Source organism: Nicotiana sylvestris, chromosome 2 (genome assembly GCF_000393655.2).
Source record: "Nicotiana sylvestris chromosome 2, ASM39365v2, whole genome shotgun sequence".
In the NCBI taxonomy this organism is placed as follows: Eukaryota; Viridiplantae; Streptophyta; class Magnoliopsida; order Solanales; family Solanaceae; genus Nicotiana; species Nicotiana sylvestris.
Window position 1 is genome coordinate 193778517 of NC_091058.1, and position 13639 is coordinate 193792155.

General features: G+C 40.7%; 1 protein-coding gene across 1 annotated transcript; it reads right to left on the reverse strand.

Moving 5' to 3' along the window:
* Window positions 1-9868: 9868 nt before the first annotated feature.
* Window positions 9869-10618, reverse strand: LOC138886116 (uncharacterized). The gene has a single exon (XM_070167150.1). The coding sequence runs from the start codon at window positions 10616-10618 to the stop codon at window positions 9869-9871; it is 750 nt and encodes a 249-aa protein (XP_070023251.1).
* Window positions 10619-13639: the final 3021 nt, after the last annotated feature.

Below are 13639 nucleotides of genomic sequence, written 5' to 3' on the forward strand. Positions count from 1 at the left end.
GTCGAGTTAGTACTTGCTCGAACTCGAAATAAAGTTAAACCTTTAAGCCTCATCGGTAGTCCCCGAATGAGAATTTGCTCGAACTCGGGTAACCCTCGGGGGTAATAATCAGGTGGACGTTTGCTCGCACTTGAAATAAAGATTGTCCATAGGCTTCATAAATAGTTCCCAAATGAGAATTTTCTCGAACTCAGGTACCCCTTGGGCTTAGTAGTCAAGTGATCATTTGCTCGAACTCGAATTGGAGATAGCCCGTAGGCTTTATAGATAGTCCCCGAGTGAGAATTTTCTCAAAATCAGGTAGCCCTTGGGCTTAGTAGTAGAGTGAGTGTTTGCTTGAACTCGACTTGTAGCTTGTCCTTAATGATTTTTGACAAATTAATTTATGATGCCTTTGGTCCTTATTCCAATATCATGACATAAGCGGTTGAAGAGATTGAAAAGTTGCTTTCTGTACGATTCCCAAAATCATTAATTGGAGGCGGCTGACGGTCGGCCTTTTGGCTTCCTCAGCATGCTTAAATAATCTTTTTAAATTGATAGATCCCACAACCTTACAAACGCTATTCCCATATTGATTTCAAAGTCCCATTTAGCTTTTTTCAATTTCCTTGAGCTCTCCCTTCTCTTTTCTAACATCATTTTTCATTTTCTCGGATCTACCACACGTGATGGCTAAAACTTCTAAATCTATTCCTCAAAAGTAAAAAGCTCCTTCATCTTCTCGATCGACTAAGGGTAAACCGGTAATGACACCTCGTATCGAGGAATGTATCCCCCTGCCATGTGAGATAACATCCGATTTCAAAATCGAAAAGAAAATTTCCACACCAGGTCAATATGAGCCCACGTCTCAATATATTTGTTTGGTGACCAAGTCTGAGCTCGAGCAAGTAAAGGAGGATTGCAAATGGGACAATAAGGAAGTAGTGATTCCTTCCTCTGAGAAAGATATCACTACTTTAAAAGCGTGGTACTTGAGCGTATATACTTACCCATTTACACTGGGCCCTGCAGTTCCAACTCAGGGTCCCATAGACCCAATTATCCTCGACTTTTGCCAATGATATAGAGTGATGCTCGGCCAGATCTACCCCTCTTTATGTAAAATTGTTTACTTAATCAAGTTCTTTTCGAACCAAATTGAGAGGATGTCTTTTACCCTCGATCATCTGATCAAATTATATAGTCCCCGACTTTATCGTGGGGGCTTGATAAAATTGCAACACCGATCTTTGAAATCCCTTTTCTCTAGTATTGATGAGGACAAAGACTGTGGGTGGATGAGCTAGTTTATCCGAGTCAAGACTTCCGATCTGATTCCTGCTGATTGGATGTCGTTCCCCCGAGAGTGGAACATGAAACGTGAATGTACCCTACTTTCTTTTCTTTTCCCCAACTTTATATTTTTCTTCGATTTGACCTCTTTACAATGGCGTAGCCGCTGCTTGATTTCCCTGTGGGGTCCCGTACCTCAAGGGTTGGGACCGAAAGCTGGCCTCCAACTCCTCTTACTCGGAGCGTTTGGCTGGCGAGATTTGGCGAAGGGTCGATGGGAGGCAAAAAAACCATGGTGAGTTCTCTTGTTCGTTTTTCAGTGTTTATATTTTGGGATATTGATCTTGATTTCACGTAGGTCTTGGAGACACCGTTGAACTGAGGCCTGCCCCAGATGGTGAAGTGGAGACTCCGAAGCCTCCCAAAGAAAGAAAAAGGAGGAGAGAGTCATCCGAAAATCCCCCGAAGGGAAAGAAAAGGTTGGCTCGAAATCCTAAGGCCGATGCAACGGCCTTATATCCGAAAATGGACTAGCACCTTTGGGACCAGGAGGAAGAAGAAGATGATGATTTCCTTCTTATAAATCGTAAAAGAAAAAATGTTGAGGCTTCGAAGCCCACCGAACTAGTGGCGGCTGATGAGGCCCAGTCTAGAGTTGAAGAAGTCTCCGAAGGGAGTTCCAACAAAGTCCCCGAACTATCGTCCAAAAAAAAGGTGCCTCGCTTAGGAGATCATTATGAAGGTAACGCCGAACGTTCTGACCTAAGCCTCTTCAAATAAAAGAGAATGCCCTGAGTGGATCACTCGAAAGGTCAACGTGGATGATTCTCCCCATGGCCTTGAGTTTCCCGAGGGGCAAATCCGGGAGGCTGCGAATATGAGATTTTCTGGAGTTGGAGTAAACCATGAAGGGCATGACAACTTTCAAGAATGTCTTGTAGGGCTTGATGACGGCCCCGACCCCGATGCTTCTTTAATTTTTAATGAGGCACGTAGACTCTTTAAACAAGCAAGTTTTCTGTTTCCTGCGCCCTTATTTCAGATGTCCTGAATCTAACTTTCCTTCTTTTCATGAAGGCTGTGGTGCTCCATAAAAGGGCATTTTCCAAGTCCCGTGATGATATTGCTCGGTGCGAGGCCGACCTTAAGAAGACTTTGGAAGAGAGGGATGATGTCAAAGCCTTATATAATAAAAAAGAGTTGAAGATCCACGATATCCGAGTTGAGTTGACGCAGGCATTCCAAGGATGGGCTGAGTATGTTGAAAAGGTAACACAACTCTCAAGGGTTTGTTATGCACTAGTTCATATTGGTGACTGATACCTTTAATTTCACAGTTTCATCAAAAAGCCGACTTGGAGGCGCAACTTCGGAAGGAGATTAAGATGAAAGAAAATGAGATCCTGGGGTTGAGGCAAGGTATGGACAATCTTGCCTCCGAGAAGGAAACATTAATAGGGCAGTTATCTTCGCTCGAGCGCAAGCTCCGAGGTGTGAAGAAGGAGAGCCTAGCTCGAGGCATCGAAATCGAGGAACTTAAAGCCATATCTATTGTTGAGCTGGCCAAGCCTAAAGCTGATGCTATGGCAATTATGACTTTGTATCGAGCCGATGCCGAAGCTGTTAATGCTCGGTCAAGGGAGATTTCTTCTATGGCAGAGGCTAAGTTAACAAGTTCCCTGGACCATGCTAGGTGATAATCCCGGAGGATGCTCTCGAGGAGATACATGCTCACGGCTTCAATCTTTCAGCCAATATTGAAGTGGAGAAGGTTTTGAAAGAAGAGGCGGCCGCTCTACTTTCCGATGAGGATGATTAAGCTAGTGTCTCTGAGGGTGAAAGAGACGGGGATAAATCCGCCGAGGATGAGGCTCTCCAAGATGCGACTCTTGACGATGCAACTGCTAAGGATGTGACCCCAAAGTAGTTTTAGGTTACTTTACTTTGTTTTCTTGTAGACCTCCCTTGTATAAATACTTCCTGTAATCATCTTTTAGAAATATGAGGGGAACTTTTATCTTGTCTTTGGTTTGTGTTGGATTTAACATTGTCTTTATTTATGAAAGACTTCATTTGAATGATCAATTCGAGGATTGGTTTTAGGGTTCGGGGTGTTATAAACCCATAGATCTTTATCGATAGATATAATAATCTTCGATCTAAGTTTAAATCGATCCAAAGTAAGCTCGGGATATTGTGAACCTTGAGTTTGGATTGAAGCGATAGCGGAGTCTCGAACTATAAGTTTTTGGCTCTTAAGCTTTTCGAAGTTGGCCCTTAGGCTCTTACGTATCGGCGCTTAGGCACTTATGTATTAGCCTTTAGGCTCGTACATTTTGGGCCTTAGGCTCTTTAAGTTGGGCTGATTCGGCCTCTTAGAATGGCTATATAATTTTTCCCTCATTGTGGCTTAAAAGACTTAATGAAAATTTAATTATGCCTTAGCATCTGTTTTTTGGCACCCGTAGGTTTTTCGAAGGTCCAACATATCGGAACCTTATTAGTGATTTGTTTGTGTAAACATAATCGAACACCTCTTGAAGTGTTTCCGAGGGCCGATGTTATCAAAACCCTTGGAATTTTCGAGGGCTGAATTTATCGAAACCCTTAGTATTTAGCTTTTGTTGAGGGTAGCCTGATCTAACCGGTTTTTAAAAAGAGTTTGAAGGCCTTTTAATTTATAGCGGAATTCGGACGTCTCTAAGCCGCATTATTTGTCTGTAGCCTTTATATGACCGTAGTTTTTCATTTGGCCGTAGCCTTTATATGACCATAGTCTTTAGTATGGTCGTAGCTTTTGGGTATGTCGCTTAGACTTATTTTTCGATATCTTTTCAAACTTGTTTGAGAAGTTAAACCCCGAGAATATTGGCCTTGGCCTTTGTTTCGAAGGGGTGCCTCTTTGAGGTCTTATACATTCGAATTTTGATGGCAGTCCCCGAGTATTCAGGGTGCTTCTATATTTTGGCTTTTAAGCTGTTTCCCCTAGGATTGTAAGTATAGAGCTTGTATGAGACATAAAATATTTTTTGATATAACCCGAGTGCTTCTTCAAATAGTAGATACATGCGTACATATTTTGCTGTCGGGGCTCGACTATTCTATATGGACACGGTTCATTTGACCGTTTAGAATGGCTATATAATTTTTCCCTCATTTCGGCTTAAAAGACTTAGTGAAAATTTAATTATGCCTTAGCATGTATTTTTTGGCACCCGTAGGTTTTTCGAAGGTCCAACATATCGAAACCTTATTAGTGATTTGTTTGTGTAAACATAATCGAACACTTCTTGAAGTGTTTCCGAGGGCCGATTTTATTGAAACCTTGGAATTTTCGAGGGCTGAATTTATCGAAGCCCTTAGTATTTAGCTTTTACCTAGGGTATCCTGATTTAACCTGTTTTTGAAAAAGTGTTTGAATGATTTTTAATTTATAGCGGAAGTCGGACATCTCCAAGCCGCATTATTTGGTCGTAGCCTTTATATGACTGTGGTATTTTATTTGGACATAGTCTTTATTTGACCGTAGTCTTTAGTATGTCCGTAGACTTTGGGTATGTCGCTTGGACTTATTTCCGATATCTTTTCGAACTTGTTCGAGAAGTTATACCCCGAGAATATTGGCCTTGGCCTTTGTTTCGAAGGGGTGCCTCTTTGAGGTCTTATTCATTCGAATTTTGATGGCAGTCCCCGAGTATTAGGGGTGCTTCTATATTTTGGCTTTTAAGCTGTTTCCCCTAGAATTGTAAGTGTAGAGCTTGTATGAGACATAAAGTATTTTTTGATATACCCCGAGTGCTTCTTCAAATAGTCGATACATGCGTACATGTTTTGCTTCCGGGCTCGACTATTCTATATGGACACGGTTCATTTGACCGTTTAGAATGGCTATATAATTTTTCGCTCATTGTGGCTTAAAAGACTTGGTGAAAATTTAATTATGCCTTAGCATGTGTTTTTTGGCACCCATAGGTTTTTCGAAGGTCCAACATATCGGAACCTTATTAGTGATTTGTTTGTGTAAACATAATCGAACACCTCTTGAAGTGTTTCCGAGGGCCGATGTTATCATAACCCTTGGAATTTTCGAGGGCTGAATTTATCGAAACCATTAGTATTTAACTTTTGTCGAGGGTAGCCTGATCTAACCGGTTTTTACAAAGTGTTTGAAGGCCTTTTAATTTATAGCGGAATTCGGACGTCTCCGAGCCGCATTATTTGTCTGTAGCCTTTATATGACCGTAGTCTTTTATTTGGTTGTAGCCTTTATATGACCGTAGTCTTTAGTATGGTCGTAGTTTTTGGGTATGTCGCTTGGACTTATTTTCCGATATCTTTTCAAACTTGTTTGAGAAGTTAAACCCCAAGAATATTGGCCTTGGCCTTTGTTTCGAAGGGGTGCCTCTTTGAGGTATTATACATTCGAATTTTGATGGCAGTCCCCGAGTATTCGGGGTGCTTCTATATTTTCGCTTTTAAGCTGTTTCCCCTAGGATTGTAAGTATAGAGCTTGTATGAGACATAAAATATTTTTTGATATAACCCGAGTGCTTCTTCAAATAGTCGATACATGCGTACATCTTTTGCTGCCGGGGCTCGACTATTCTATATGGACATGGTTCATTTGACCGTTTAGAATGGCTATATAATTTTTCCCCATTTCGGCTTAAAAGACTTAGTGAAAATTTAATTATGCCTTAGCATGTATTTTTTGGCACCCATAGGTTTTTCGAAGGTCCAACATATCGGAACCTTATTAGTGATTTGTTTGTGTAAACATAATCGAACACTTCTTGAAGTGTTTCCGAGGGCCGATTTTATCGAAACCTTGGAATTTTCGAGGGCTGAATTTATCGAAGCCCTTAGTATTTAGCTTTTACCTTGGGTATCCTGATTTAACCTGTTTTTGACAAAGTGTTTGAAGGCTTTTTAATTTATAGCGGAAGTCGCACATCTCCGAGCCGCATTATTTGGTCGTAGCCTTTATATGACTGTGATATTTTATTTGGTCATAGCCTTTATTTGACCGTAGTCTTTAGTATGTCCGTAGACTTTGGGTATGTCGCTTGGACTTATTTCCGATATATTTTCGAACTTGTTCAAGAAGTTATACTCCGAGAATATTGGCCTTGGCCTTTGTTTCGAAGGGGTGCCTCTTTGAGGTCTTATTCATTCGAATTTTGATGGCAGTCCCCGAGTATTCGGGTTGCTTCTATATTTTGGCTTTTAAGCTGTTTCCCCTAGGATTGTAAGTGTAGAGCTTGTATGAGACATAAAGTATTTTTTTATATAACCCGAGTGATTCTTCAAATAGTCGATACATGCGTACATGTTTTGTTGCCGGGGCTCGACTATTCTATATGGACACGGTTCATTTGACCGTTTAGAATGGCTATATAATTTTTCCCTCATTGTGGCTTAAAAGACTTAGTGAAAATTTAATTATGCCTTAGCATGTGTTTTTTGGCACCCGTAGGTTTTTCGAAGGTCCAACATATCGGAACCTTATTAGTGATTTGTTTGTGTAAACATAATCGAACACCTCTTGAAGTGTTTCCGAGGGCCGATGTTATCATAACCCTTGGAATTTTCGACGGCTGAATTTATCAAAACCCTTAGTATTTAGCTTTTGTCGAGGGTAGCCTTATCTAACCGGTTTTTACAAAGTGTTTGAAGGCCTTTTAATTTATAGCGGAATTCGGAAGTCTCCGAGCTGCATTATTTGTCTGTAGCCTTTATATGACCGTAGTCTTTTAGTTGGTTGTAGCCTTTATATGACCGTAGTCTTTTAGTTGGTTGTAGCCTTTATATGACCGTAGTCTTTAGTATGGTTGTAGCTTTTGGGTATGTCGCTTGGACTTATTTTCCGATATCTTTTCAAACTTGTTTGAGAAGTTAAACCCCGAGAATATTGGCCTTGGCCTTTGTTTCGAAGGGGTGCCTCTTTGAGGTCTTATACATTCGAATTTTGATGGCAGTTCCCGAGTATTTGGGGAGCTTCTATATTTTAGCTTTTAAGATGTTTCCCCTAGGATTGTAAGTATAGAGCTTGTATGAGACATAAAATATTTTTTGATATAACCCGAGTGCTTCTTCAAATAGTCGATACATGCGTACATGTTTTGCTGCCGTGGCTCGACTATTCTATATGGACACGGTTCATTTGACCGTTTAGAATGGCTATATAATTTTTCCCTCATTTCGGCTTAAAAGACTTAGTGAAAATTTAATTATGCCTTAGCATGTATATTTTGGCACCCATAGGTTTTTCGAAGGTCCAACATATCGGAACCTTATTAGTGATTTGTTTGTGTAAATATAATCGAACACTTCTTGAAGTGTTTCCGAGGGCCGATTTTATCGAAACCTTGGTATTTTCGAGGGCTGAATTTATCGAAGCCCTTAGTATTTAGATTTTACCTTGGGTATCCTTATTTAACCTGTTTTTGACAAAGTGTTCGAAGGCTTTTTAATTTATAGCGGAAGTCGGACATCTCCGAGCCGCATTATTTGGTTGTAGCCTTTATATGACTGTGGTATTTTATTTGGTCATAGCCTTTATTTGACCGTAGTCTTTAGTATGTCCGTAGACTTTGGGTATGTCGCTTGGACTTATTTCCGATATCTCTTCGAACTTGTTCGAGAAGTTATACCCCGAGAATATTGGCCTTGGCCTTTGTTTCGAAGGGGTGCCTCTTTGAGGTCTTATTCATTCGAATTTTGATGGTAGTCCCCGAGTATTCGGGTTACTTCTATATTTTGGCTTTTAAGCTGTTTCCCCTAGGATTGTAAGTGTAGAGCTTGTATGAGACATAAAGTATTTTTTGATATAACCCGAGTGCTTCTTTAAATAGTCGATACATGCGTACATGTTTTGTTGCCGGGGCTCGACTATTCTATATGGACACGGTTCATTTGACCGTTTAGAATGGCTATATAATTTTTCCCTCATTGTGGCTTAAAAGACTTAGTGAAAATTTAATTATGCCTTAGCATGTGTTTTTTGGCAACCGTAGGTTTTTCGAAAGTCCAACATATCGGAACCTTATTAGTGATTTGTTTGTGTAAACATAATCGAACACCTCTTGAAGTGTTTCCGAGGGCCGATGTTATCATAACCCTTGGATATTTCGAGGGCTGAATTTATCGAAACCCTTAGTATTTAGCTTTTACCTAGGGTATCCTGATTTAACCTGTTTTTGACAAAGTGTTTGAAGGCCTTTTAATTTATAGCGGAAGTCGGACATCTCCGAGCCGCATTATTTGGTCATAGCCTTTATATGACCGTGGTATTTTATTTGGTCGTAGCCTTTATATGACCGTAGTCTTTACTATGGCCGTAGACTTTGGGTATGTCGCTTGGACTTATTTCCGATATCTTTTCGAACTTGTTCGAGAAGTTATACCCGAGAATATTGGCCTTGGCCTTTGTTTCGAAGGGGTGCCTCTTTGAGGTCTTATTAATTTGAATTTTGATGGCAGTCCCCGAGTATTCCGGGTGCTTCTATGTTTTGGCTTTTAAGCCATTTCCCGTAGGATTGTAAGTGTAGAGCTTGTATGAGACACAAAGTATTTTTTTATATAACCTGAGTGCTTCTTCAAATAGTCGATACATGCGTACATGTTTTGCTACTGGGGCTCGAATATTCTATATGGACACGGTTTGTTTGATCATTTGGACCATTAAAAAGTTCTCCTATCGATGCCCTGTTAAGCTTGACATATCTTTTCCATTAATGTAACCTCCGAGGGTGATGTCCCCCAGTATTCGAGATTGATTGAAAAGAAGCCTTGAATACTTGTTGATCATTCCTCAGGTAGCATATAAGTGTTTCCTCGTTAAAAAACTTGCTGGTAAAACCTATTTGGGACAAAATCCGAGCTAAGGGAAAAAGAGTGCAATGCATGCTTTACGACCTATGGCCTTTGTGCAGGAAGGGGTATTCCCAAGATCACGAGCCTTTGAGAGATTCCATCGTGCCGAGATTGTAAGATCCTTTATTAACGACTTCGAGGTCTTGTTATCCGCGACCATGACCTCTGCGAAAGCCTTGACCTAGTTTGGGATAATTTTGATGGCCCAATTTGATACCACGAAGGCCAAGAAACCTAGTTGTGCCAACTCCGAGGGAACACTTCTCTAGGTTCAGCTTCGTGTCGTATTGCCCCGATGTGTTGATTATTTCCTGCAAATGATTTAAAGTGGTCCTCTTCGCACAGGGACTTATCCGGTCATATCATCAATATAAGCTTTAATTATTTTACCTGTTTATCCTTCGAGCAGAATCCCTATCATATTTGAGCATTGCGGTCTATATCATCAACAAGAAACTAAATGAGTTTTTCCTGAGAGCGGGGAGTAATCCTGTTCCCAAATGTACCTTTATTTTCAGTGGTTGGCTTGGTAGCATCGGGCTTACGAGGTTTCGAGGACTGGGGAATTTCTTTCTTTGCCTTTGATTACCTGTCATTCTGCTTTCGCTGATGCTCGGAGCTATTACTACTACTTAGCCACCTGCTTACCCTTTGAGGTCGATGTCTCTAAGGCTTAGGGTTCCGTTATTGGCACCACTTGCTCGATTGCGACCATCTATTTTGCAGCATGCTGTTCTCCGTGGACTGTATTCACTCTTTCCTCTGTCGGGAACTTTATCATCTGATGGAAAATCGAAGGCATTGCCCTCATATTGTGTATCCATGGCTTCCCGAGGAGTGTGTTATACCTCATGCCACCTTCGATGACATGGAACCTGGTGCCTTGTATGGTCCCGGCTACGTTTATAGGCAAGATAATTTCTCCCTTCGTTGTTTCACTTGCCATGTTGAAGCTCAGCACCCGGGATGCAGGTACAATTTGATCGTGCAGGCCGAGTTGTTTCACGACCCTCGATCTGATTATGTTCGACAAGCTACCTGGATCTACTAAAACACGCTTAACCTGAATTTTATTCAAAAGGATAGAGATTACCAGGGCGACGTTTTGAGGCTGGGATACGTCTTCTGCTTCCTTGTTGCAGAATGATAGAGCGTCCTCGGGCACATAGCTCCGAGTCCGTTTTTTCTTTATGATGGACACTTTAGTACGTTTGAATATAGGTCCCTGTAGGACGTCGGCTCCATCGATGATCATGTGAATGACATTTTGAGGTTTTTCGGGTTCATTTTTCCTATTTGCATTTCTTTCTCGGAAATGGTTTTTGGCCCGGTCACTAAGAAATTCACGAAGGTATCCTTCATTGAATAGTCGAGCTACCTCCTCTCTAAGTTGTCTGCAATCCTCGATCTTATAACTCTTCTCTAAGTTGTCTGCAATCCTTGGTCTTATGTCCGTGAGTACCATGGTACTTACACATTACGTCAGGGTTTCTTCGAGAATGATCTGTCTGTATGGGCTTGGGCAATCTAGTATCTTTAATCTTGCCAATGGTTGAGACGATACTTAAGGTGTTGACACTGAAGTTGTACTCTAATAATTTGGGGGCCTCTACTGGTCCCGAGCCCCTGTCGAACCCGATTTTGCCCATGAATCCCTGGGAGCTTTATCCTCGATCTACTCTTCGATCATTCCGCGGTGTATTACGCCTTGAAATGTTCCTTCTGTCTTTGATGTACTGTCAATACCTTTCCTTGTTGAGTCTTGATCCCCGATCTGTATCCCTCGGGGGCTTGGCTGCGAACCTGTTTGGGTGAACTAAGCCTGAGAGGGCTCCCAACTGGTCATCCTCGACCCTAATTTTTGACTGATACTGATTGTGCACATCCGACCATGTCATAGCTGGGTGCTCGATCAAGTTCTGCTTTAGCTGTCGAGATGCTATCGAGCTTCTTTCATCCAAACCTTGCATAAAGGCCTGGACCGCTAAGTCATCGGAGACCGGGGGTAATTCCATCCTTTCCATCTGAAATCGGGACACGAACCTTCTTAGCATCTCATCATCTCTTTGTTTTATTTTGAAGACGTCTGATTTTCTCGTGGCCACCTTTTTATGGCCCCGACGTGTGCTTTTACGAAGGCATCCGCCAACATCGCAAATGAGTTAATGGAGTTAGGGGCTAAGTTGTGATACCAGATCATAGCTCTTTTTGATAATTTTCCCCAAACTTCTTTAACGATACTGACTCTATTTCATCATCGTTCAAGTCATTTCCTTTGATTCTACAAGTGTATGATGTAATATGTTCATTAGGGTTAGTTGTTCCATTCTACTTTGGTATATCGGGCATGCAAAACTTCTTGGAAATGGGCATCAGAGCCGCACTTCGGGGGAAAGGTTTTGTATGAATTTTTTGGCATCTAGACCCTTCAAAACTGGAGGTGCTCCCGATATTTGGTCCACCCGGGAGTTGTAAGTTTCTACCTTTTTATCGTTACCTTCTATCCTCTTTTCTCCTGACTCGATTCTTTAGTCAGTTCCTCGAGCATTTTCATGATTGTGAGGTCAGTCACCGAGACGTTTTCATCGGGCCTTTCAACCACTGGTTCGCGTTGTGTGTCACTTGGAAGCTGACTCCTCCTTCTTCCAGTCCTCGTGTTTCCTGGCCTCCGGCCTGGGCTTCCCTGTGTGCATTCCTTATGGAGTTTATGCATGCGTCCGTGTTTAGAGTGTTTGTGTGAGCTAATATCAACCGGCTCCACGTTAGGCACTCCCCCAAAGTTTATGGGTGGAACACCGACCCCTATGTTGATGTTTTCTCCTAGACCTTCAGCCTCGTGAATGGGTACATTCTGTGTGCTAGACATGATTAAGCCTGAAATCAAAGAATCTTTGACAAGAAAAAGTGTGAAGAATAATGTGTGTTATCACGAAACTAGCACTAAAAAAATCACTATTATCTTTAGCCCCACGGTGGGCGCCAAACTATCTACCTCGAAAAATGTGTATAATAATTAAAGATGTTTAGTGGTTTTAAAGATACGTGATATATTCTAATACCAGTGGTTATACAAGTAATATTGAGCTTATATAAGAAGAAATAATAAACCAAATCAATGTTGTTAAAATAGTAGGGGCCTCGAGCTCGGCTATCCAGGGACCTCGAGGTCAGCTAAGACCAATAAAGTATGAACAATAATGTAAAGGCAATAAAGCAGAGTAATTGATGAGCACGTTAAACAAGAGAAGAATAAGAGTGTTCTATTATAGTGAATGATCTAATGCCTTACAAAATGATTGAGGTCCCCTTTATATAGGAGGGGAAAACTTCAATATAGTACATTCCTTATAAAAGTAAAGAATTCTATTGGTACAGGTGTATAATGGCCTAGTACGAATCTGTACCATTTCGTACAAATCTTATCCCTTAATTAATGCCCTAATCTATGTGTTCCTGAGAAATTCCCGCTCTTTCTTGATTGACTTCGAGATTATGCTGCCCTCGATGCGGTCCGTGCCAGGCATTCGATCAACTTCCTCGAGGTAGGTGTCCCTTAGCCGGATGTGACACCCACTTCGAGTCTTCCGGACTCGAGCCTATAGCCCGATTTAAGACTTTATAATGGTGCTCCTCGATTTTGACCGCATGCATTGTGTAAAGATCCCTTCTGTTAAACCTTGACTTGAACCTGTTGTTTGCTCATATAATTTTTAGTCAGCTCAATCTACTGACAAAATATTAGAGATATAATGTTTGCAGTATCTTATGCAATTTTAGAGTACGTTTAACGTTTTCTCATAAGACTTTTATTTTGATCGGAAATGATCTTAAGATCGTGGTCTCAAAAATTTCATAAATTGCAAGAGAAATAAAAAGAGAATCATTTACTAAACAATTGATTCAAAAAAGAATAATTAGCACAAATATTCACGATCTCCCCCGGCAGTCTGGGCCAATGTATTTGTTAGATAAAAACATACCATATTACCTCAAAATGAGAGTTTTCAATTTCAACGCAGGCTAAAGTCTCTTCGGCAACTGATCACCCATCGGTGACCCACCATGTTCTATATTACAACATTGTTAAATTCTTTTATATTATACTTCCCGTCCAAGCATTGACTTATTATAAGATATTAAATAAAATCAAGTCCTTGTTACCAAAAGAAAAAAGGTAAGCTATGGAAATTAGTAGTTGGCCACACTATTCACGTCATTCCTCCAACTTTTTAATTGTTAAGTCTTAGAAGTTGAATAATCTGTTTAGGAAATTGATATTTCCAGTCAAAATAATTGTAATCACACGCAATTTTGTTTTGCTTTACTTATCAAGCACAATAATCGAGTCTCGTTAATTTTTTATAAGTTGAAGTTTTAAAATGCAGAACAGAAAGGAATAAAAGTGAAATAATGCTAAAAGATGGCTTTCTACTTGTTTATCCAAAAGGGAAATAAAAGAAATTTTGAGTGCATTAAATGGTGATAA